We start from the raw sequence: 23,580 nt of genomic DNA, 5'->3' as shown, positions 1-23,580 counted from the left end.
CTCATGTGGCTTCGGATGTGTTGGCCTGCATCTTAACGAGCCTTCAGAGAGCTTTTCTGTTGGGTTTAAAAACTAGTTTAACTGAGCTGACTTGATTGAAAAATGTACTCTTTTGGGCCATTCAAGACTGTGCCTTTAAATGCATGATCATAAACTCTTAACTTCTGTACAGGAGTCCAGCAAACTGATAAAACAGAAATGCCATTATGTGGAACATATTGCCCCCCCCCATGGGTTATCAGCGGGGTTGTGAACTTTAGATCCATTGTAAAGACATTTATCACTTGAGCTAATGGAGTAACTGGTAACTGTAGAAGGCTCTTAGATGAAATCTTACAAACTTCAGTTGAGCATGTCCAAGCAATGATGATTTTTTTTTAATTATTTTTATTAGGCTTATAACTGAACTAAATTTGGGTAGATTTTCAGAAAGGTAGTGAAGGCACCCTTGGGCAATACACCCCATGCCAAATTTTAAATGCCTTGTAAGTGCTAGAACTTCTCAACAAAACAGTTGTGAGCTCTTATTAACATAGGGGAAAAACTGACATCTTCCCAAATTTCATTTTCAGAATCAGCTGATCCATTTTTCTAAAGCTTTTCACAAAAAATTTCAGGCAGACCCCAGGCATGGAAAATTTCAGATCAAACAATGAAAAGTTTCGTAAAGTTATAAGCAACTGAAAATTGCGTCTTAATACTTTCCATTTTAGGCAAATCTAACTTTAGGTGGTGGTCCCAGCACTGTCTAAGCAGAATAATTACTTGAACTTTTGTATTCAAACGATGGAATCCTGGTGTTATATGACATCACATAGGAGGAACAAATCAGTTCATGTATCCCAGAGATGGGCTCCTGCTTGCAGTTCAGGTCAGGTTGAGTTTGTTACACTTCCTGGCAACACCTGTTGTAGGTGGCAGGATGCTGCACAGAGAGGCTGCATTAGGCCTCAATCCTGCAAAAGCTTATAGAAGTGCTTAACTTCAAGCATGTGAGGAGTCCGATTTGAAGTCATGCCACAGTGAAAGGGCCTTTGTGCTTGTATTCAAAATTATACTTGATAAATAAAGTAATGACACTTCTTTAAAGTATCTAGAATATTTCACATTCACAGCAGTATATTTCTGTCCTTTGTTATGATGGTTCCTTTAATCAGCAACCAAGAGAGAAACTAGCCTGGAGACTGAATTGTAGGATTTTCTTAAAGTGCACTGAAATTATTTTAAACTACAAAAAAGACTCATTTAAGATCACAAATCATTTATATTTATCTAGGATATATCTGTAGACTTAAAAATGACCCAAAGTTCTGTATTTGTCTGCTTACATGACGACACTGCCACCTGATAGAGCATGTAATACCAGAGATGCATACTCTGTGTAATACTATAAAATTTCATACCTGTTTTCTAGTACCAGTGCAAGCATAAATCAGGTCCAAGCCTTTTCAGCACGTTGTAAATCTGAAAATTGCTTTCATAACACTGTGCTGAATAATCCTGAGCCCAACATACACAAGGACATACACTATTGCCACGTGCTGGAGGACAGGTATGAAATATTCCAGCATAGATGCCCCCACAGACTCCTTATTTCTGGTTTTGGCAAGTTAAGAACCCTGCCATTCCACCTTTTGTAATTATAATCATCATTTTAAATTGAATTAGTGAGGATAGTTTACCCAACCTAGTCTAGTAACTGCTACTAGACAGGGTGGAGCTAAAGGCTTTAAGCCAAAGCGGTCAGTTGCATGACATTGTCAATTCAATTCACTGGCATCCTGTTCTGTCACAAGAGCTACTTGCTTTGAGAGTTTAAACAATGTCCTGCTGTTAGAAACAACAAACCAGATTCGGATGTCATTTACACCAGTTTAAACCCAGAGTAACTCCAATGAGCTGATTTGAGTCACCCACATGATTGAGATCAGAGTGTGGCTTCATACTGGTAAGTCCTATAAGCAAACAATAAACTGGGCCAGAAAGTAATTCTTAATCAACCCAAGGAAACACAAAAACCCAAGAAACAAAGAAAAAAACCAAAAAACCATGCAGCCAAACTGGAGTCTGTCACTGACTAAATAAAATAAAAGTGAGTAATAAAACAGGGTGAGGTTTATTAGAGCATCTGTCCTTGTGCTGATTTGTCAGAATTTTAGCTACAGTGAATAGAATTTTAGCTACAGTGAACTCTAGCATTTTTATTTAAAAGAGAACGAAGAAATTCTACAGAGCACTTGAGTCCTGCTCAGACATAGAGACTGCATGGTCGCATCATTGTGCTGTGAGCCTGGGAATCTGAAGTTGCTGAATAAGATATCAGATAGCGAGTGGATGCAGAGAGGACATCCCCTATGTGAAGCTGTGTTGGATGTCTCACAGGGTGTTGAATATCTAGCTTGGTTATGAGAATAGAAACAGGATGATGTGCTGAGTGTACTACAGAAAGGAGCTTTGTGCGTGGGGGGCAGATTGAGGCTGGTATAGCCGGTCATTCGTGTGCTAATCCATCCCATCTCCCAGGATTTGTTGCACTAAAAAGACTATTTGGTGCTAGTGACAGCGTCATCAGGGGAGCAGCTGAACAGGTACTGAGCATGGTTTAACTGCAAGTACAGACAAGGGTAAGCCATGTTCAGTACAGGTTCAGCTACACCCATTGCTGACACCTGTTGTCATCAACAGAGAGCTGTTCTAGTGTAGACAAGCTCTTGGAGAGAGATGTGCTTTCTTCCTAAGTAATGTAGTGAGAGAGAACATTTATTGGGGCCCTTTTCTGTAGCAAATATCCTTTTGTTAATTTCTGCAAAAGCTTTCTAAAATATGCAACTACTGGGTTGGAAAGGAACACGAAGGACTGAATTTTCAAAGGAGGCTGCAAGAGGTAAAATTGCATTTGTGTGCCCATAGGCATGTCTGTACATTTACCCATCTGTGTGTTGTGCAAATGAAGATTTTTGTGGCCATTTGGTGTTGAACCATACGTTTGTTTTTTTTTCCTAGGTATATTTGTAGTCGTTTTTTAAAAAATAGATCAACATTGTTTCTGGTCAGATGTAGCTCTAGCTCTGTGATTCTGTCAAACGGCTTTCTTGATGCGTATCTTTTAGGGCCAAAGTTATAAACTTAATTATAAGAAAATTTAGCTACATTTTTTTGTTGTACAAATAACTGTGGGCCATATTCTATGTCCTCTTATTCATGCTAAGTTGTACCTTACTCCATAAATAATTCCATTGTAATCAGTGAGGCCACTTTCAGACTGAGGTACAACTCTACCCAAGTAGAGATGTCAGAATCTGTCTTGACATTACAAAAATCAGTCATTTGCTAGTAAACAGAATTCATTAAGTTGCTGCTAGAAATGTGAAGTGCTTTGCCCGTATTTTTTAAAAAAGTGAGGAAGAAAGTCAAGAACTAACCAAGTAATCTGTTCAGAAAGTATCTTATGATTTTATCTGGTAATGGTGAGCTTCACCTGAGTTACTTTGAGTATGGGAGTCATGATATATTAATGCTGAAACTGACTCTGCAGCATACCAGCAAGTTCTAAAATACTGTCTTTGGAACTTCACCCTGGTTTATATCAGAGCTGCACAAGCATCTACACATTGGTCCAGACTGCAAGAGTAATGTGCAGCATTTGGAATGTACATAGCATTGTGCCCTTGCTAAGCATCATCCTATAAATAGAATGTCTGATGAAATGGTTCCAGCCTTATTGCATCCAAGGTCAGGGGGTTGGTTTTTTTGTTTTGTTTGTCTTCTCGGGGGGGGGGGGGGAGAAAGAGGTTGAAAGAAAAGAGAAGAAGTAAAAGCAAAAGAGAACAGGCCATGGAGAATGAAGGAAAAGTTAAAATAAAAGCCCCACCTTTGTTGACTTAACTAAAGCTGCTTGCATCAGAGGCCTAGTCTGCTATGTCAGAAACTTCCCGTGCTATACAAGGGAAGTCTCTCTTCAGCCTTGTGCTTTGTGCAGGTTTTGCACAGTGTAGTATTGTAATGTGCGGCTTTTGTACTAATCCTTACATAAGCAAACTTGTCAAGCTCTTGCTCTGTTTTCACACCACTTTGAATCTGGGTTGAAAAAAATGGAGTTGTCTTGTTGGAAGAGTAGAGAACGGGAGAAGACATGTATTATACATCTGTGACTGTAGCTGAGTAGATTCTCTGGGATCTTTGGGAGACAGCAGCCGTGGTCAGAGAGCTGCCACTGTTTCATCACTCTGTCTACCAGCAACTGGAAGAGATTAGAGCAGCTGTTTGACATCATTTCTCAGGGCTGTGGGTAGAGAGGCAGGGGAGGGAAGGGGGTTGTCCAGAAAGGAGTTGAATGTCTGGAACCGGGTGGAGCTAAAAAAGAGCATAAACCAATTCATTCTCCTTCCGTCCCATCTCTCCTTAGAAGAGAAGGCAAGAGAAGTAAAATGTGAACAATGAAATCCTTTCAAGAAGAAATGTCTGTCACTTGATAAGAACTTTACAAACAAAATTGAAAATTTTAAATTTAAAAAAGTTCTTGGGGGGGAGGGGGAAATTATCACAGCCTTCTCCACAGTTGAAACGATCAGTGATAGAACTGTGATTCCCTTGCTGTCCTTTCCCCACCTATGCACTTGGAGTAAGAAATTAGATTACGCCTTCTCATCTATCTCCCCCTCCCCTTGCCTCCCATAACCTCCCTACTTTGTTCCACTATCCTTGTAAAATGCCAGCACAGTATTTTGCATTGGTCCTTAAAGATGGCATTAATCCTAAGGATGATGTGAACTAGAAAACAGAGGAATGCCATATGAATTCAAACTTAATGCTGACACATTGGGATTCAAGTGTGAGGAGCTGGATGATTTATTCGTGTAGCTTTGTGTTAAAGGATTCTGTAATAGACTGTTTTTTACAGCTAGTTTTAATTTATTCTGTTTGTGACAGTAACTTAAAATATTGGCTAGAAAAGGACAAAATTGGTATGGAAAAAATTTTCATGCATTTTTAAAATCTGTTTTAAATGGAGACTGGAAACTAACATAGCTTTTGTTTGCTTCCATACTAGCCTTGTTTTGATCCACACAGCTCTGAGAATTTTACATTTTAGTCATCTTCTGCTATAGATCCAGAAGCTTAAGCTTCTGGAACATTTAAACATTGCTTTTATCTAGGTCTTTTTATGTAAAGCAGAGGCTAGTATTTATTTTAATTTCTCAGTCACAGAATGGTAGAGGTATAAAAATTTAGAATTTGAAAGACAATGACTACTGAAAACTAAAATTGTAAAAGAGTTCAAATTAGGCGTCTGCTATTTGCCTGTACTGTCCTTTACTTTAAAATTACAGTGAACTACACACACAGGTAATTCTGCATCTTGTTTTAAAGAGTCATTCCATTTTTTAAAAAAAGTTATTTACATTGCTGACAAATTAGAATTGGCCCAGAGAATAAGAAAATGACTAGTTACCTAGTTAATCCCCATTAAATTACATTTACTCTTCCTTATTTTTAATTTATAAGGGGGTGTCACACTCAGAGGCTTGCTGTGTGAAAGGGGTCACCAATACAAAAAGTTTGATAACCACTGCTCTAGTTGGAGAAAGCTATTCAGTTGCAGAGATAAAGTTCACTTTGCATTCCTATTTATAGAAAATTACAGCAAATGTTAGGAAATTCTAAAACAATTCCAGCCTACACCAAGTACAGCTGGAAACCTGTTTTGCAAGTACAATGTCTTTACCATCTTCAGATGTTCAGGTGTCTCTCTATTAAAATCCTTTGTGGACTTCTATCTGTGTTTTAGGTAATCATCCCATCCTTATTTGACTTGGCAATGGACATGGGGCATACTTGTTAGATTGTAATGCGTTTCTTATTCACTGTGACTGAAGTATTGCCGTATGTTTCAAATGCTTTATTTGACGTGTCTTTTTTCATACTCTTTCCAAAGCCATTAAGCACAGATGAAAAAAAAGTTAAGCATTCTCCTAAGCTATTTTCTTTGCTTCTTAGGAATATGGTTTTCAGATAGAAAGATTGTATTTGTATGTGGTTTTTCATTTAAAAGATGAAAGATAATGCTGTCCATAAAGCAAGAAGATAAAGGCCTGGCTTCCTAAATTAAACAAATAAAATAAGTTTAAAAAAACAAAGAAACACATCTACAATGTGGTGTATTGTCAAGCATGACAACTTATTTTAAAATGGAATAATACAAAGATATTTAGTATGTTATTGCCATTCACCAGTATAATATGAAACTTCCCTTATCAATTACAATATAAAGTATAGCAATATCTGTATGTCTTTGTCATAGAATTGGCATTCATTCGTACAGCTGTAGTGCCATTGCATTGAAGGGTAAATTAATTGTACACAAAGAGCTCAGAGGTCCTTGGCACTTAATGAAAAAACTGTCACACACAGTGTTGGGCAAAATGGGCTGTACATTGAATCTATAATGAAGACTGACAAGCCCAAGTGAGGTTTGCAAATCCTGGGAGACCTTAAGAGCCTACAGCTCTATCTGCATTGCTCTGCATCAAGAATGGATTTACAGTGACCTCGATTGTCCTTGGAGAGCATTTTAGAAACAAGGTGCCAAGAGTTAGCTGGGAGGCATTAGGAGTGGCCTGTTGGAGTTAAGTGTCTTTGGCTGATAGAGGCTGTTCCAAAAGTTTCTGGGTGATGGCTTTTCATGCCGGTTTTATTTCAGCTTTCTAAGTTGAAGCCATGTCAACAGGTGTTGAGTGTGAGACAGAATTTTTATGCACTACACTATGCAATTTAAATCCTGAGATCCTCCTTCTCTGATTCACTGCCTGAACCTTTGTTTCTGGCTGTGAGATGGAGGAGTCTGAACCCCAAGAGAATCTAATCTGTGTGTTGCCTCTGAGGGAGGAGAGAGCAGGGCATGCCTTTGTCTCCACTGTCTCACACAGCTGCAATATTGACTGTCTCACACAGCTCCAATACTTCAAGATGTTCAGTCAAGGGGCAGTGATTTATATATCCTAGTGCCCAGCATAGCAATGGCAATATTACTTGCCAACTAGTTCTGGTCATGAAATTTTTGTCAAAACATTTAATGAACAAAAAGGTTTTCCAACCAAATCAAAAATCACTTGACTTTTTTCTTTCCTCTTTCTCTCCCCATCCAGCGCGGGGAAGACTGAAGGGAACAAAAAAAAGTCAGTTATGAAAAATCCAAATTTTTTTTCTACATTTTTCTCCTTTTAATGTTTAATGGAAAACATTTGCCATTTTTCAACCAAGTCTCTTGCCAACCTGAGCCAAGACTAGCAAATCCTTAAGACTGTAGGTGGCGTAAAAGCACAGACAGCTATTGGGACTCTCCTCAAAGAAAGAATCTTGAGTATTGTTTCTGACAAGACCTCTGAAACCTAACAAGGACAGAATAAAGGCAGCCAGTATAGATCACACACAGAGTGGGCATAAGATACTAGGACTGCAGTGCATCATTGAGGTGTCAGCCTGAACTGGCTGTTAGCACTCCCTACAGAATTCTATGTTCTATCCAGATGCTGTGGTACTGTAGGAGACACTGCTGCTCCATTAGCTGTGCTGTCTTTCAGATATGTTAAGTGGAGACAAGACACTTTTATTCCTATTTAGTTTGTTCAGGTGGTAGTTAAAGAATGTATGGCACAATTTGAAAATACTAAAAGGGAGCTCTATGCTCTCTGTTTCCTGCCTCTCAATAAAACAGATTTTAATGCCCAGAGCTGTGTCAAAGCTATTGCAGAGTGCACAATAGCTGCCATGTTTGTCTCCAGGCACATCTTTTACCTGTATTTAACTCATCCCTTTATAAAATGTGCTTTAGGATATATTGCATCTGAAAGGTTAGAGTGTATAGAAAACAAAATTTACTTCTATCAAACCTATGTGTTTGTGGCTCTGATCTATGAGTGGAGTCTATTTGCATTACCACAGTACAAATAAATAATAAGACATAGCAGAATTAACTTTCTGATCAAAGTACCTAGGTTGTATAGCAAGCCATGGAACCTTATGTAATAATGCATACAATATTTTAAAGTTTATTCCTCTGTTCCGTCACCATGGAAAGTTACTGATGACACTGTTTGCTTTCATGTTTGACATTTCATCTTTTCTAAGAGTTTATGCCTCTGTTTATATGAGTTCCTTTGGTAATTATTTAACCCTTGATGCACTCCTTCCCATGTGGTCTCACACATGGGGTTTGTTGGGTGTTTTGTTTTTTAAAAAGAAGGAACAAAGCTTTACATCATAGAATAACAGGTATCCCAGACCTAGTAACAGAACAGCTGCAAATTATGATATTAAGAACTCTAACACATTGGTATTTCTCTAGCATGACCAAAGGTTGTCATCACATTTAGCAGAGCTCTTGAAGTAAACAATTGCTTTGTAAATGTGTATGATTCCATATTTAATTGAATGCAGACAGTATGCTGGCAGTAATTATTAAGGTAATATGCAAGTGAACTGACGGTGGAGATAAAGCAGATTAAAACTCAAGAGCATAATATTCATGTCCTATCCTTCTACACAGCATGATAACAAAAGCAGTGTTACATATACTTCACACTCGTTTCTTTCAGCACTTGGGTAATATGAGGTCAGCTACTTTGTGGGTGACTTGGTTATCTCTTCATTTTCAGAGAAGAATTTAAAAAACAAGGTTCCATGAAAGTTTGCAAAGTGATAAAAAGAGCAGCAATGGCAGTGAGTTAGGGGTCAGGACAGAAGGGAACTGTTTCAGGACTTTGTCAGAGAAGCTCTTTCCAATTGCAGGATGTTTTCTTACCTTGAAGACAGTTACTGTGCTTTCAGTAAAACTGCCATGCATTTAGGTAAGGCATAGCAGAAGTCAGGTTAGAAGATCAGCTAGTGATTTTTTTTTTAACACTTTTTTTTTTTACTAATGAGATTCTGCAGTACTAGTAATAGTGGATGTCAAAAAAATTCTTCTTATAAGCAGTTTAAGGGAAAAATGACTTGAACACTGTTTTGTAGGTAAGTCTCTTATTGCAGAAAACCTCACTCTGGAGCACAGCATAGCAGGAATGCAAGAAATAGGGTTTAATGTACAAATATTGCTAATAAAATTTCCACTGGGAGAGTTTAAATTACTGTTGTTCATTGGCATTTGCTTCTGTGAAACGGACATCTTAATGCAACGTTGACAATATAGTGGCAAGGTACTGCTGATGGAAGTGATCTGTCTTTGTCTGAATTCAGTGTGAATGTTTTGCTTACTATTTACAGTGTTGAGATTTGAATTCTTCTTTATGGTATAAATCTAGAATACCAGATATTTAATCAAGTTCTTTAAACTTGATCTTGGCATGTTGTCTAAATGTTGCTGCATTCTGAAAACCTTGAATTGTAAATGTGACATTTATAGTGCAAATCAGCTTTGTGCAAATATTGTTTGGGATGGGTATGGTATCAAAATGTGTTCGCTCCTGCATCAGTCTTTGGGATACATTGACTATGAGAGGTGTGTGTACCTGCTTTTTTCCAAAGAGGTTATACTCTAATGTAAAAGAAAGTGTGAGGTAGTGGTGTTACTTTAGGAAAACCAATGAATGTATGACAATGAAGTGGAGTATAAAACAGTTTCTTCTATTTCATACATAGAAGTTTGTTGATAGGGTCAATAGAAATTCTGTAGTACAGTGAACAATAATTAAAAAGGTTTCAGAGTAGCGGCCATGTTAATCTGTATTCGCAAAAAGAAAAGGAGCTCTGGTGACACCTTAGAGACTAACAAATTTATTTGAGCATAAGGTAAATTAAAAAGGCTATCAGTATATAATTTCTGGTGCTTGCTGACTTCAGTTTGACTTCTCATCCCTTCCTTCCCCACCACTATGATTTTATGATGTTTACAGCACTTGAGTCCCAGAATTTGTACTTAAACTAAACAACATAAAGCTATCAAAGTAGATTGTTTGAGACAATGGGAACAGTGTCAGCATGCTGCGGTCCCAGTCTCTCTTCATTGTCTGTTAACATGTGACGTTCAGGTTACATGTGCTGCATTCTTTGAACTTCCCGTGAACTTGCTGTACTAGCCAGAAGCTGGTAGAAAGTGATCAGGATTAAAAACTGTCCTATTCGTTTTACTAGGCATTTTATGGGACACAAGTTTACTTATTGTTACCAAGTTGTTAGTGACAGAAAAGATGACCATTCTCCTTACGCTTAAAATCACTCTGTGTCTTTTTACTATGTTCCTTTTCTTTCCAGGTGTGACACTTGTTGTATTACCTTTCGCACTCATCGGGGTTTGCTGCGTCATAATGCAGTTATTCACAAGCAGCTTCCAAGAGACCCATTGGGAAAGCCTTTCATTCAGAACAATCCTTCAATTCCAGCAGGCTTCCATGATTTGGGATTCACAGACTTCTCCTGTAGGAAATTCCCCCACATTTCTCAGGTATTCTATATCCCTAGCTCTGAAAATCGCAGCTATGCTTATCTGTTGAATTAATTGAAGGATTTTGTATTGGGTAATGCAGGGACTAGCTGTAGAATATTTTGTGGAAAGCTATAGAACATATTCAACCTTGTTAGATTCCACAATTTTCTCTTCAGTGGTTTAGCTCTCAAGCGGCGTCTTGTGGGGGTGCCTTTTAGGTTAGTTTGTTAAAGGTTTTTTATAATATTTTTTTAAAGGAAAATTTTTTGGGCTGTTAAAAGCTAATCTCCACTCTTCCTTGCAGTCGCCCAAACAAAAAAATTAGTTTTGTTCCACATTTAAAATACCTATAAAAGACACATGGCAGAATCAGGAATACATGATGAGTTTTGCTCAGTTCTTTATATGTACATTTTGGTGTGGTATAAAAGTTTTATCAGTTTGTGAAATTTTATATTACTTGTGCATGGCAACGCTTTGGATGAGGTTAGACAGTTCCCCCAAATGTTTGCCTATAAAATCTTTACACTACCCGCATACTTGCATAAATTCTGAACGTACTACAGAATTTACAGAAAAAACCATTTTGTAAGTATTTTTGAGTTGTAAAATTTTGCACTAGAAAGCTTGTTTATATCCCTCTACTTGCAAACCCCACCTGCCTTAATTACCATGAGTCCAAATGTAGAGGGCTCACAAGGAGAAGAAAATTAAAATTAACAAATTTACGGTGCCTCTCAAAAAAAAGACCTGAAATACATTTTTGTGTACTGAAGGGTCCTGACTTAAAAGTCTAATACTTCAGGACCATCCAGGTCCAGTGAGTGCCCCATTAGGAAGCTGGTAATCTCTCCTTCTCAGTGGGATTAATCTCTGTTTTCTAGCTCTGGCAGGTTTCAAGATATTAGACCAGGGTGGGCAAACTATGGGCCGCATCTGGCCTGCGAGCCGTATTAAGCCAGCCCGTGAGCCACACCATGCGGCTCGGCCCCCCTCCAGCTCTCTGACCAGGGTACTGGGCTGGGGCTGCATCACGCGGCTCAGTCCCGCTCTTGTGCTGCGGCCAGGGGGCTGGGTCAGGACCGCAGCACGCGGCTCAGCCCCGATCCGACCGGGGTGCAGGGTCAGGGGCTGTACCATGCAACTCCTGGAAGCTGCGGCATAGCCCCGCTCCAGCTCCTACACGCTCCAATGGGAGCTGCAGGGGCAGTGTCTGCAGATGGGGCAGCGTGCAGAGCCGCCTGGCCACGCCTCCGCATGGGAGCTGGCAAAGGGATATGCCACTGCTTCCGGGAGCCGCTTGAGGTAAGTGCTGCTTGGAGCCTGCACCCCTTGAGCCTCTCCCCATGCCCCAACTCCCTGCCCCACCCCTGATTCCCCTCCTGCTCTCCAAACCTCTCGATCCCAACTCGGGAGTACCCTCCTGCACCCCAAACCTCTCATCCCCAGCCCCACCCCAGGGCCCACACCTCAACTCCAATTTTGTGAGCATTCATGGCTTGCCATACAATTTCTCTTTCCTGATGTGGCCCTCGGACCAAAATGTCTGCCCACCCCTGTACTAGACCTAAATTCTGTCACTGGTGCAGGACTGTGTATAGCTATCCCAATCTGCATCTCAGAGTGGTATGGTTTTTATGAAGGAATTCCACATTCAGGACAGAAGGGAACATTTTTTGGCAGGTGATTTCTTTTATTATTTTTATTACTAAATTGCTCAGAAGTTTGAAAAGTTAGAATTTGTCTTGGAAGAGCTGGGTTAGTAGGCAGAAAGCAGATGATGTAGTCATAGGTTCCTATTAATGCAATTTATCACATAATTATCACCACTACATGTATAAGATATTTTATATATATACACACACATGGTTTTAGATATGTATAGTGTATGTAAAAATGTAATATAATTATTCTCCAGCATTCTGCACAGGATTTACCTTTCTTTAAAGGGAGATGAATTGTATGGCATAAACATGTTGTCTTTTTAGAAACATCATTTTGCTATCCCCGCCTGTCTGAGTTGCAAACCCTGGAGAATACCAGAATAAACAAAAATGTAGATTCTGTAAACAGTGTCTGGTGCCACCTTAAAGACTAACAGATTTATCTGAGCATAAGTTTTCGTGGGTAAAACCTCACTTCTTCAGATACATGGAGTGAAAGTTACAGATGCAGACATAAATATACTGACACATGAAGAGAAGGAAGTTACCTCACAAGTGGAGAACCAGCTTTGCCTCTCCTGGAATTGACACGTCCTCATCTATTGTTTGGAGTGGACTACATCCACCCTGATCGAATTGGCCCTGGTTCTCCACTTGTGAGGTAACTCCCTTCTCTTCATGTGTCAGTATATTTATGTCTGCATCTGTAACTTTCACTCCATGTATCTGAAGAAGTGAGGTTTTTACCCACGAAAGCTTATGCTCAGATAAATCTGTTAGTCTTTAAGGTGCCACCGGACTCCTTGTTGTTTTTGTGGATACAGACTAACACAGCTACCCCCGATACTTGTAAACATAGTGCTAGCCCTCTGTTTGCAAATGATGTCCTGGAATAAACCTGGCATGTATAAAACAATGATGGACAAACTTTGCCTCACACAGCCAATATTAGCAACATGAGAGGAGCCTGAGGGCTACGTTTAATTCACACATACCTTTATAAAAGTATGCATGAATTTAAATATGATCCCTATGAGGTGTTTTACAATAAATTTACATAAACTTCGCTTGCTGTAAACCTCTCTTCTCTTGTTTGTCCCCCTTCTCCCTTTTTAAATTTCTCTGTTTTGTTAATAAAATTACTTGTTAACTTCTGATGGATATTATTTGATTGTTTATATAAAGGGATATTTTATGTAAAAATAATAATAATAATAAAAATAATAATCATGTTCTGAAAAAGATTAGTTTACACTGGAAAAGAAGAAAGTTTGCCATAAAATTTGCTATTTCTTGAGGGGGGAGAAGTGAAATTTGTTTTCTTTTTCTGCAGAAACATAAGGCTTGTTTGATATTTGGATTTTCTAATTCAAATACTAGGTCAGTTACATTATTTTGTGGCTATCTTGTAGGTCTGGTGTGAAACGAATCTACGAAGATGCATCAGTGAATTTCATCGGTTTATTTGCGAGACATGTAACAAGGCATTCCCCATGCATTCGGCACTCAAACTGCACACAGAAACCCATATGGTTGATCAGGGAAAAGAAAAGCACAAACCGCAGATGAAGACCCCAGCTGGTGAGAATCCAGACCAGAAAGTCTACATGGCGTCCTTGGGCCTACAGCACACCAAAGACATCAAGCCTGTCAAACAGGAGGAGGTTATGCAAGATGAGGTCCAAGAAATGCAGCTTAGAACACTGAAGAGTAACCTACCTCAGGAACCTGGCAGCACTAGCCTGCTGAGTATGTCTGCCCTGGAAGCTGCTTCCATGGGAGGTTCTTTTTCGGTCCTTCCACCTACAAAAGAGAACATGAAGCTCCTGTCGTTGCAGCCTTTCCAGAAGGGCTTTATCATTCAGCCCGACAGCAGTATTGTGGTCAAACCCATCTCCAACGAGTCTGCCATCGAACTGGCCGACATTCAGCAGATCTTGAAGATGGCTTCTTCAGCTCCTCCTCAGATAAGTCTTCCGCCACTTTCTAAGGCACCTGCTGTCCCCGTGCAGTCTATTTTCAAGCATATGCCTCCACTAAAGCCAAAGCCCTTGGTGGCTCCTCGAACAGTTGTAGCAACCTCTACGCCACCTCCACTGATCAGTGCACAGCAAGCCTCGCCTGGGTGCATCAGTCCAAGCCTTCCCCCGCCATCGCTGAGGCTGATCAAAAACTCCGTGGAGTCCGCTTCCAGGGCTCACCTTACGCAGTCCAAATCAGGAAACAAATCCAGTTCTTCTTCACAGTTATTCGCTCAGCCCAAGACAGAGCCACTGAGTCAGCACGAAATGAAAACACAGCTGGAACAAGATAGTATCATCGAAGCCCTGTTGCCTTTGAGTATGGAAGCCAAGATCAAGCAAGAGGTCACAGAAGGGGACCTCAAGGCCATCATTGCGGGGGCCGCAAATAAGAAAGCGCCAGCAATGAGGAAAGTCTTGTACCCGTGTCGCTTCTGCGACCAGGTGTTTGCCTTCTCTGGTGTCTTGAGGGCTCACATTCGCTCTCACTTGGGCATCTCCCCTTACCAGTGCAACATCTGCGAATACATTGCAGCTGACAAGGCAGCACTGATTCGACACCTGCGGACACACAGTGGAGAGAGGCCGTACATCTGTAAAATTTGCCACTACCCTTTCACAGTGAAAGCCAACTGTGAGAGGCACCTGCGCAAAAAGCACCTCAAAGTGACCAGGAAGGACATAGAAAAGAACATTGAGTATGTCACCAGCAATGCAGCAGAGATGGTGGATGCTTTCTGCTCCCCTGACACAGTGTGCAAATTCTGCGGTGAGGATCTCAAGCATTATCGCGCCCTGCGCATACACATGAGGACTCACAGCGGCTGCCAGAAGAAGAAGCCATTTGAGTGCAAAGAGTGCGGCACTGCCTTCTCAGCCAAGCGAAACTGCATTCACCATATCCTCAAGCAACACTTACACGTGCAAGAGCGGGAGATAGAGAACTACATCCTGGTAGTGGACTGCAGTCCTCAGGAGAACCAGCAAGACCCTCCACTACTGGAGGACAGCACTTACATGGACCACAAGTCCATCACGTCTTTCCTGGAATCGCAGAATGGCTTTTTGCGGGGGGCACCTTCTCATGTTCCAATCAAACTTGAACCTGCAAATAATTTCCCGATGGACTTTGACGAGCCTTTAGACTTCTCGCAAAAGAACAAAAACTTAAGCACAGTGCAAGTGAAGCAGGAGAACCTGTTTGGCACCTCTTCCTTGTCTCATTATGACTGTTCCATGGAGCCCATAGACCTGTCGATTCCCAAAGCCCTCAAGCAGGATAAAGATGAAGTCCAGAGTGAAGCCAAGAAACAAGACCAAGTTTCTGGGAATAGCGACAAGCTCTATAACTGTCAGCAGTGCCCTCTGGCCTTCAGTGCCAATGGGAACGTGGAGAAAAATGGAGCCCTCAAACATTCCCAGCCAGCGAAGGGTCCCTTGCATTTGACTGTCCCAATCATTTCTCCAGCTCTTCTCGGCAACCCTGGCTTGCTGCGACCCTTGAGGCCTAAGCCACCACCTCTTTTGCCAAAGCCTCCGGTAACTAAAGAGCTGCCACCTCTGGCTTCCATTGCCCAGATCATTTCATCTGTGTCTTCTGCTCCTGCTTTGCTGAAAACAGAGGTAACAGACTCCAGTCCCAAGGCAGCCAGCAGCTCCGCTGGTTCTGATAAATCAGGGAACTCCAAACCAAAAGCGACAATCACGATGGCTATCCAGAAAGATTCCAGCCTTCCCAGTGATCTTACTCAGAAGGCATACAATCCAAATGTTCCAGAGAAGTCTCCTGTTGCTGATGCTGGATTGGCTAAGAAAAGAGGTAGGAAGAAAGGAACAAAAAACAAGCCTAAAGCGAGCAGCGGTGTGGACCTGGAGTCAAGCGGGGAGTTTGCTAGCATAGAGAAGATGCTAGCTACCACAGACACTAATAAATTTAGTCCATTTCTGCAGTCCACTAATGATTTCAAAGAGGAAGCTGACAGAAACGGAACAAGTGAAGATGAGAGAGAAACTGCCGATGATAAGCTGCTGAGAGGAAAGAGGAATGCTTACTCAAACTGCCTGCAAAAAATCACCTGTCCTTATTGTCCCCGAGTCTTTCCTTGGGCGAGTTCCCTGCAGCGCCACATGCTCACTCACACAGGTAAGAGAGCCTCATGCTGTAATGGCTAGGTTTTAGTCACTGAGCTTTTTACCCTAAAAGAGACTCTCTAACTTCTTGGGAGACTCAGCATGCCATGTTAGTTGGAGGGAAGGGAGAGAAGGGTGTCATTCATTCATTCATTCTTCTCCCCCTGTTTATAGTCTGAAAAGTTTTGCTCTTTGTTTTGTGACTTCTCAGCCATTCCCATTATTTTGGGGTATGAAAACACAACATTCTACTATGGTGTTTCTCAATAATATTGTAGCTCGCCTAACTGCTGTACCCATGGATATCGAGGAGTAAATTTTGCTCTCCTATATGTAGTGCAAATCTGGCACAAATCAGGTTGTGTCTACACTATGAACTAGGGGTGTGATTCTGCGTGCGCATACTCGCATTAGCTCGAGAATAAATAGCCATATAATATTCATGGTGATAGTAGCAGCAGAGGAACAGTTGGGCCACGTATATACCCAGGCAGTTTGTACTCGGCACAGCTCGGTTGTGCCTCTGTTGCTGCTATTTATACTCATGCTAGCTCAAAGAGAGTTAGTGCAAGCCAGGGAATCACACCCCTAGTTCACAGTGTAGTTGTAGCCTCAGTTAACGTCAGTGGCATACCTCTGTTGTGCTTAGGAAGAGAATTTGCCCTCTAGTTTTCAATTATTCTAACTTTATTCTGAAGATGAGTTTATGTATCGAATAGTTGTGTTTGTTGATTATTTGTTTGGCTGCCTTTCTTCATTAGCAGCTTGTCAGCTTTAGTAAATACATAAGGAAATTTTAAAACTGAGAGCAAATAAATGTAAAACTCTATAGCAGAACAAGATCGTAGGAACCTCCATGCTGGATCAAAGAAATGGTCCCTCTGGTTTAATACTGGTTGCTCGTGGTGGTTAGTACCCCGCCCTTCCGAAGAAGATGTAAGAAACGTCACAATGAACAGCTGTGTAATAACCTGCACCACAGGGGATGTTTTTTCCTAACCCCAGACATGTAGGAGGCTGGCTTATGCCCTGAAGCAAGACTTACTGTATATTCCTTGGAACTTTTTCTTAATATTGTGTTGCTGCGTAAATAACGTTAAACTTTTATATACGAAGGGCATTATGGGAGACGGATCTGTTTGTTTTTCACTTTAAAACAAATAAATAATGCTGTAGTGAATGCTGCATTGCTTTTTACTTTTCAACTAGCATTGCAGCAGAGCAATGGGTAGACTCTCATCCTGTGTACAGAGAGAAGCAAAGCTGCAGTCTTTCATTGTATTTAAAGAGGAGAAATAGCAGTTTAAGCTCTTAGCATTTGCTTTTATGTTGAGGAATGTCAAATCCTGACATCCAGAAGAATAAGAGTAACAGGCATTTGTAAGCAATGTTCTCTCCTGTGGGAATTCTCTATATTAACCAGATAGGGTTGATTCACAAAGGAGTTTACTGCTTGTACAGACTGTAGGGAAGTTAACCTCCATTTTGAAAAGAATACAAAATATAATAATTGACTGTGTCTCTAATGAAGAGAGAAAACTGAAGAGCTGGAAAAAGTTAATTAAGCAATTTAAAGGGACTCTGACCCATAGAGCAGTCCCTGTTACAGACCACTTTGGGTGACCTGAGCATGTAACTTGCAGAACCCCCATTCAACGGTAAAGCTATTATTTTCTGCCTTGTACAGAAGAGATTGCTTTCTCTCGCTAAATACACAGCTTGTTTTCAGTGGTAAGGGGCGTTTGAGGTCTCTCTTAATCATCTTCTAAATCAATGCTACTCAAAGTGGTGGTCCGCGGACCGGTGCCGGTCCGCAAGCCATCGGCTGCCAGTCTGCGCACACATTGGAAAAAAAAAATGCCGGTCCCCCACATCAGATAGCTTGAGAAGCACTGTTCTAAATCACCATCCTCCAAAGAGGAAATGCATCCTTAGCAGAAAATCACCACCTTCTAAAGCAGAAAATGCATCCGGAGTGTGAGGGAGAACACTGTGTGTGTGTCTTCACTTGGAGTTTGTTCTGCTTACAGCTGTCAGTGACTAGCCACCAAAGTACCTGCCCTGGTCAGACACCTAGTGTAGACAGAGGAAACCACAATAAGCCATGATGTGCACTGGTGGAACTTACCTTAACTTCAAGATGGGGATTGGCTCCATTAGTTCATATAGCAGCTTTTCTTGTCTAACCTAGGGACTTGCACCAGTATAGCTAATTTGGTGGCTGGCCACTGAGAGCGTAAAGTGGTGCAGCTCCCCAGCATAGGCAAAGAACATAAGAACGGCCAGACTGGGTCAGATCAATGGTCCATCTAGCCCAGTATCCTCCTCCTTGCTAAGCAACCACTCTGCTGATGGCATCACTTACAGTGATTGTTACTATCAATTCAGATTCATCCTGGTACACTCTGTCCTTGTCTACACTGAGTTTAACAGTGATACTGGTGTAGTGACACCGGTGGAGCTGTGCTGGCACACATCCTTAGTGTCGATGTGGTTTGCCTATGTAAACTATGACTAGTGCAGTTTAGCCTGAGTAACACGAGCATGCTAACCCTATACTCAGGGTTTTGTACCAGTGCAACAAAATTGACGGCTGAAAACTCTAGTGTAGACAAGACCTCAGAAACTAAACCAAATAACCTAAGAGGAGTGCGAAATGAAGGCCCGTGAAGTACTGGTCAGGAAGGCAGTTATGAATATCAAAAACAAGCTATAAATATTTTGAAACATTAATGGGACCCTCTGTCATAGGTGTGACCACATAGAAGAAATTGTTGGGAGCCAGGTATAGTAGATACAATATTGATGGGTGCCAAAGAGGTAGGTATAATAGTAAAAGCTGTGCAATGGGAATTTTTGAGGGGGACAGCTTCAGGTTAGTAGAAGGTTTGGGAAACGATAGTTTCCCCAAACCCCTTTCGCAGATCAGAACTCCTTAATGTGTTGGGTAGCTCAGGTTAAACTTCAGAGCAAGTCAGAAAACACTCAGTCTATTTAGCCTTCTTATAACAAAAACTATGAATATTTTATTCAGTTTGCTATGCATTCCCTAACTTGGGACAGTGATGGAGGAGACACTTAAAGGTTTTGGCCTCAACAGATCTGAAGGAGTTAGGGGGAAATCTTGGAACTGTATTCTCACTTGCAAGGCCTACAGTCCTGGCTTTTGCCTCTCACCACATCCATGTCCTCAAATCCTCCTATATTTCTGTAATAAGCTGTTGTGAAACAAATAATAGAGATTGATTTAGTAGGGGAAGTGGTGAATAACCTCTCCCCATCTGTTGTTAATCTGTGTTGTTCCCAGGCTCAAGTGTTTAAATTATCCAGTTAACTTAGCAAATGAGTATCCTAATGAGGAAAAACTCCACCATTTCAAGCATTAAATTGAGCTTCACATGTCAACATTAAGCAAGTGTGTTATACAAATGTGAAAAAGTTAAAATATATGTCTCTTATGCTTGTTAATACTGGGGGTATTTCTTCCAAGGAGGGTCAGAATATGTTTTTCACTTTTTAAAAGGTGGTTCCCTTCTGCCCCCTCTATTTTAAAAAAAATAACTAAACACAGTCTGTGCTTCTTGCCACCCCATCCCATGCATGCTGGCCCCTTCCTCTTTGATACTGCCGGAGTACCATCACATCATCATCATTGCTGGTGCCTTGCCCCATCATTAAGTTCCCCATCTGTCATCTTCTCCCACATTTTTTGCTCCATCCCTCGCACTACCAAGTCCCATATAACTTCCTGCCACTTCCTCATTTCCACCTCTGTACGGCTCTGTGACTCCAGGAACTTTTCTCCAGAAGTATTTGACCTGTAAATGAAATACCATTGGTTTGTATTGTGATGCACCGCATGTAGTTGGGCATCAGTGCGTCGGGTATACTCTGATTTGGAAGAGCACAGAAGTGGTACCTGTACAATTGTACCATTGTGTCTGAGTATACCTGAACCCTTGCCCTTTTAACATCTATCTATCTTCATTCTTCTTTGCTTGACTGTATATTTGTTTTTCCTCGAGTTGTCCTCTTCCTTCACTTTATTTTTCAAACCCTCATTCCTCTGCTTTTCTCCCTGTCTTCCTCCTTTGTGTTCCAATACTAAAGTGAAACAAACAAGAGGGTACTTCAGAGATGATTAATTTCACTTTGTTCCTTGCATGTGGGGCAGTGCATGGTTTAAAAAAAAATCTGGTATATTTGGACCCCTGAGTCTACAGCAGGTTAATCTTATATATTTTAAATCAGTGGTGTGCTCATTAAAAACCTTCCTGAGTGATTCTTTAACGGATTCTGTCAGGTCAAATTTGGCCTAAGGCTTAGGTTTTTAAAAATGAGCTTTTGATATTAACATTTTAACACTGAGATGTTGCTAAGACTTACTGGTGGAAGCATTTTTTTAAACAAATAAACTTTGACTTGCAAACCTTGCAAAATAACCACTAGACTCTGAAATGAAATCAACTATAAATAAATGAGACTGACAAATCTGTTTTTATTGTCCACACTGAGAAATACATAAAGGCACAAATAAGGAAAAGTAACTAGGTTTTAAAATTCTTTGTCTTAATAACTTAATTTGAAAAAAAAAAAGTTTTGAATTGATATCTTCACTGTAACACTTTTGCATAGTAATTATGTTTTTCCCCCTTATGGAAAAAATAAATAAATTTTGAAAATACCATGAGCTGATTCTGTTTAAGAAAAGTTAAGAAATTCTCTTAAGTTATGCTGTAATTGTTTTGTAATCCTTTTTTTGTGTATTAAATAGATGCAATTGAAGATTCCCTAAAAATTGCCTGACCCAGACAGTAGTTCTTTTGCATTGCTTTCTGAGTTCTACAATGAGTCGTCTTACATCAATGTATAAGGTTCAGGCCAAGCAATGATGTCTTTATGGAAAAAGTAAATAATTAAAACTCAAAGCTCAGTCCTAATCAGTTTAACTAAAAAAAGTTAATGTACCTATTTGCATGAAGTATCCTATCACAAGAACAATTTGTTATTTAAAGTCTGGGAAAAAGCCTTGAGGCCAAAACATTGTCTCTTCATGTAATTTGCTACCTGACTTAAAATAAAATGGGGGGGGTTTGGACAAACTTCTGAGAAGTGTGCCACATCCTGAGTCTATTTGAAATAGCACTTTTGAGTTCATTGGGGAAAAAATCCTCATTATTATTAATGGGATTACCCAGGATTTCCCACATTTTCTTATGCAAAACTTTTTTCAATTAAAAAAAAGAGAGGGGGAGAGAGAGAGAATGGTCCAGTTTTTAAGTTCTTATTTTGAGGAGTCCAAAGTGTGTGGCCCTTCTGAGGCCTAACCGTGTTTCTTTAGTCTATTAGTTTAAGTTTGATGTTGGCAAAATACATGGGTGTATGTGGGGGAAGTACATTTTGCACAACAAGCAGGATTTGTAGGTAGGACTTGAGACCTCAGTCGTGTGTGTGTGTGTGTGTGTGTGTGTGTGTGTGTGTGTGTGTGTGTGTGTGCACATGCATGAAGGTCAGAAGAACAAAAGGTTTAGGTTGTAACTGCTTTAAATGTATTAGACTGTTTTATACAAAGATGGCTATGTGAAAGCTTTCCGTGTTAGAAATGGCCAGGAGATTCTCATCTGAGAAGCTGGTTCTGAGTTATAAATAATTCTAAACTAACCCTCCTACTGCATACATGCAGAGAAACATGGAAAAGCACAGAGCTAACGTGCAGCAAACTGCAAAAGGGCCTCCACTTTGAACTTCTGTTTTATATTTGGATTATGGAAAGAAGCCAAGTACACGTGGAGACAAAGATGGTATAAATATTTCAAGTCTTAATTTTACAGCCAACATAATTAGCAGGCCAGCTAAGAAGTGAGCAATTTATCAGCCTGTAGACAGTGATACCATGCCACTTGCAGAATGCTGAATTTACACTGAGAAAATCAAGAAAGGGGAAGAAGCAGAACTCATCAGAGGGAGCCATCTGACTACCACCGTTCAGTTGTGAGATACAGGGTTGTTTAAGTGACATAGGATTCCCTAATACAGATTCAGATGCTAATTAGCACAGAATCCAACTCATGGAAGATTAAAATGAGGGAAGTGACCATATTGTCTGCATTGTATGAAGGAGATGAGGCTACCCTTTGGTTTCTTACAGTAGCTGATTTCCTTTTATACATGCCCCTCATCTCCACCTCTTCCTTCTTCAGCAAGGTATCTTTTAGGGCCATTTTTGTGATTCCATTGCATGGCATTTGTTTTTGCTTTGGCTTTTTTAAAGCTTTCTATACCCAGTTCTATTTTGTTGTTCTAGCTTTTTATGTTTACGCCTTTTGTTGTTCTCATTCCAAACATGCAGAGAGATGATCATTGCTGTTTACACAGGGCCTGATGTAGCTTCTGTTGAAGTCAATTGAAAAACGTCCCCAGTGATTTCAGAGGGAAGTTGCATCAGGCCCATAACACAACAGGCCTGATGCAACACACAGAGAAAAGATCCTTCTATTGAGAAGCTTACAACTAGTATGTTGTAGTAGTTTTCATGGGACACCAAGGAGGTGAGAGGGAACTTCATCCACCCAGGCAGGATAGGATGGAATTTTAATTGTAGGGGAAATATAATCGTCATATTAATCACATATGGTCTCAAACCAACGAGAAACCAGAGAGGCTCTTATTACACATTAGAAAGATAGATAAATATTTTTTTTTTCCCGCTTCAGGTCAGAAGCCCTTCCCCTGTCAAAAATGTGATGTCTTCTTTTCTACCAAATCTAACTGTGAACGCCACCTCTTGCGCAAACATGGAGTTGCCAACTGCTCTCTGAGAAGAAACGGGCTTATCCCCCAGTCTAAAGAAAGTGATGCTGGATCTCATGATAGCACAGGTAGTTCTTTCAGGTTGTTCAGAATAACAAGACAAGTTGTGTTAATTTGTTTGGAGACTGTAGAGAAATGAAGCAAATTCATTGCTGCATGACAAAAGGCTTTAGTTAGTTTTCAAAGGACGGAGCAGTGTTTGTTCAGAAAGGGCAAGCTGGTAGGAACAAGGGTAGTTGCAATTATTCAGTAGTTTTTTTGTGTTGACTACATAGGAGAGACCGAACTTAGAGGGAAGCCAAGCAGATGGCTGTGTGAGTCTGTTGCCTGAAAATTATTTAATATGCCTCTGGTTGTAGTTTGCACGGGCGAGCCTTCATTGAGAAGTACATACACGCTTCCAAGAGAGCTTCTATGTCAGGAATCTTTTGAGTAAGTTTCATAAAAGTTGTGTTCTCGCAATGAATTTAAAAGCATCAGAAGGGACGTGGTTTTGATTAGCCTGTTAATGAAAGTTACAAATCAACCCCATTAT

At 40.5% G+C, this 23,580-nt stretch overlaps 1 protein-coding gene across 7 annotated transcripts in view; it reads left to right on the top strand.

Annotated features, from left to right (window-relative positions):
• Nucleotides 1–23,580, top strand: part of RREB1 (ras responsive element binding protein 1) — a 141,350-nt gene that overhangs the window by 103,357 nt on the left and 14,413 nt on the right. For 6 of the 7 annotated variants that reach the window (XM_038389433.2, XM_038389432.2, XM_043508359.1 and 3 more), the window contains 3 exons: nucleotides 10,249–10,438; nucleotides 13,497–16,248; nucleotides 22,949–23,113. In XM_038389433.2, the coding sequence (XP_038245361.1) occupies nucleotides 10,249–10,438; nucleotides 13,497–16,248; nucleotides 22,949–23,113 (3,107 nt within the window). The remainder of the gene's footprint in view (nucleotides 1–10,248; nucleotides 10,439–13,496; nucleotides 16,249–22,948; nucleotides 23,114–23,580) is intronic. The other variant, XM_043508360.1, reaches the window with a different exon arrangement.

Source organism: Dermochelys coriacea, chromosome 2 (genome assembly GCF_009764565.3).
Source record: "Dermochelys coriacea isolate rDerCor1 chromosome 2, rDerCor1.pri.v4, whole genome shotgun sequence".
NCBI classification, from domain to species: Eukaryota; Metazoa; Chordata; order Testudines; family Dermochelyidae; genus Dermochelys; species Dermochelys coriacea.
The sequence above is the reverse complement of the archived record's forward strand: the minus strand, read 5'-3'. Positions and strand labels throughout refer to the sequence as shown.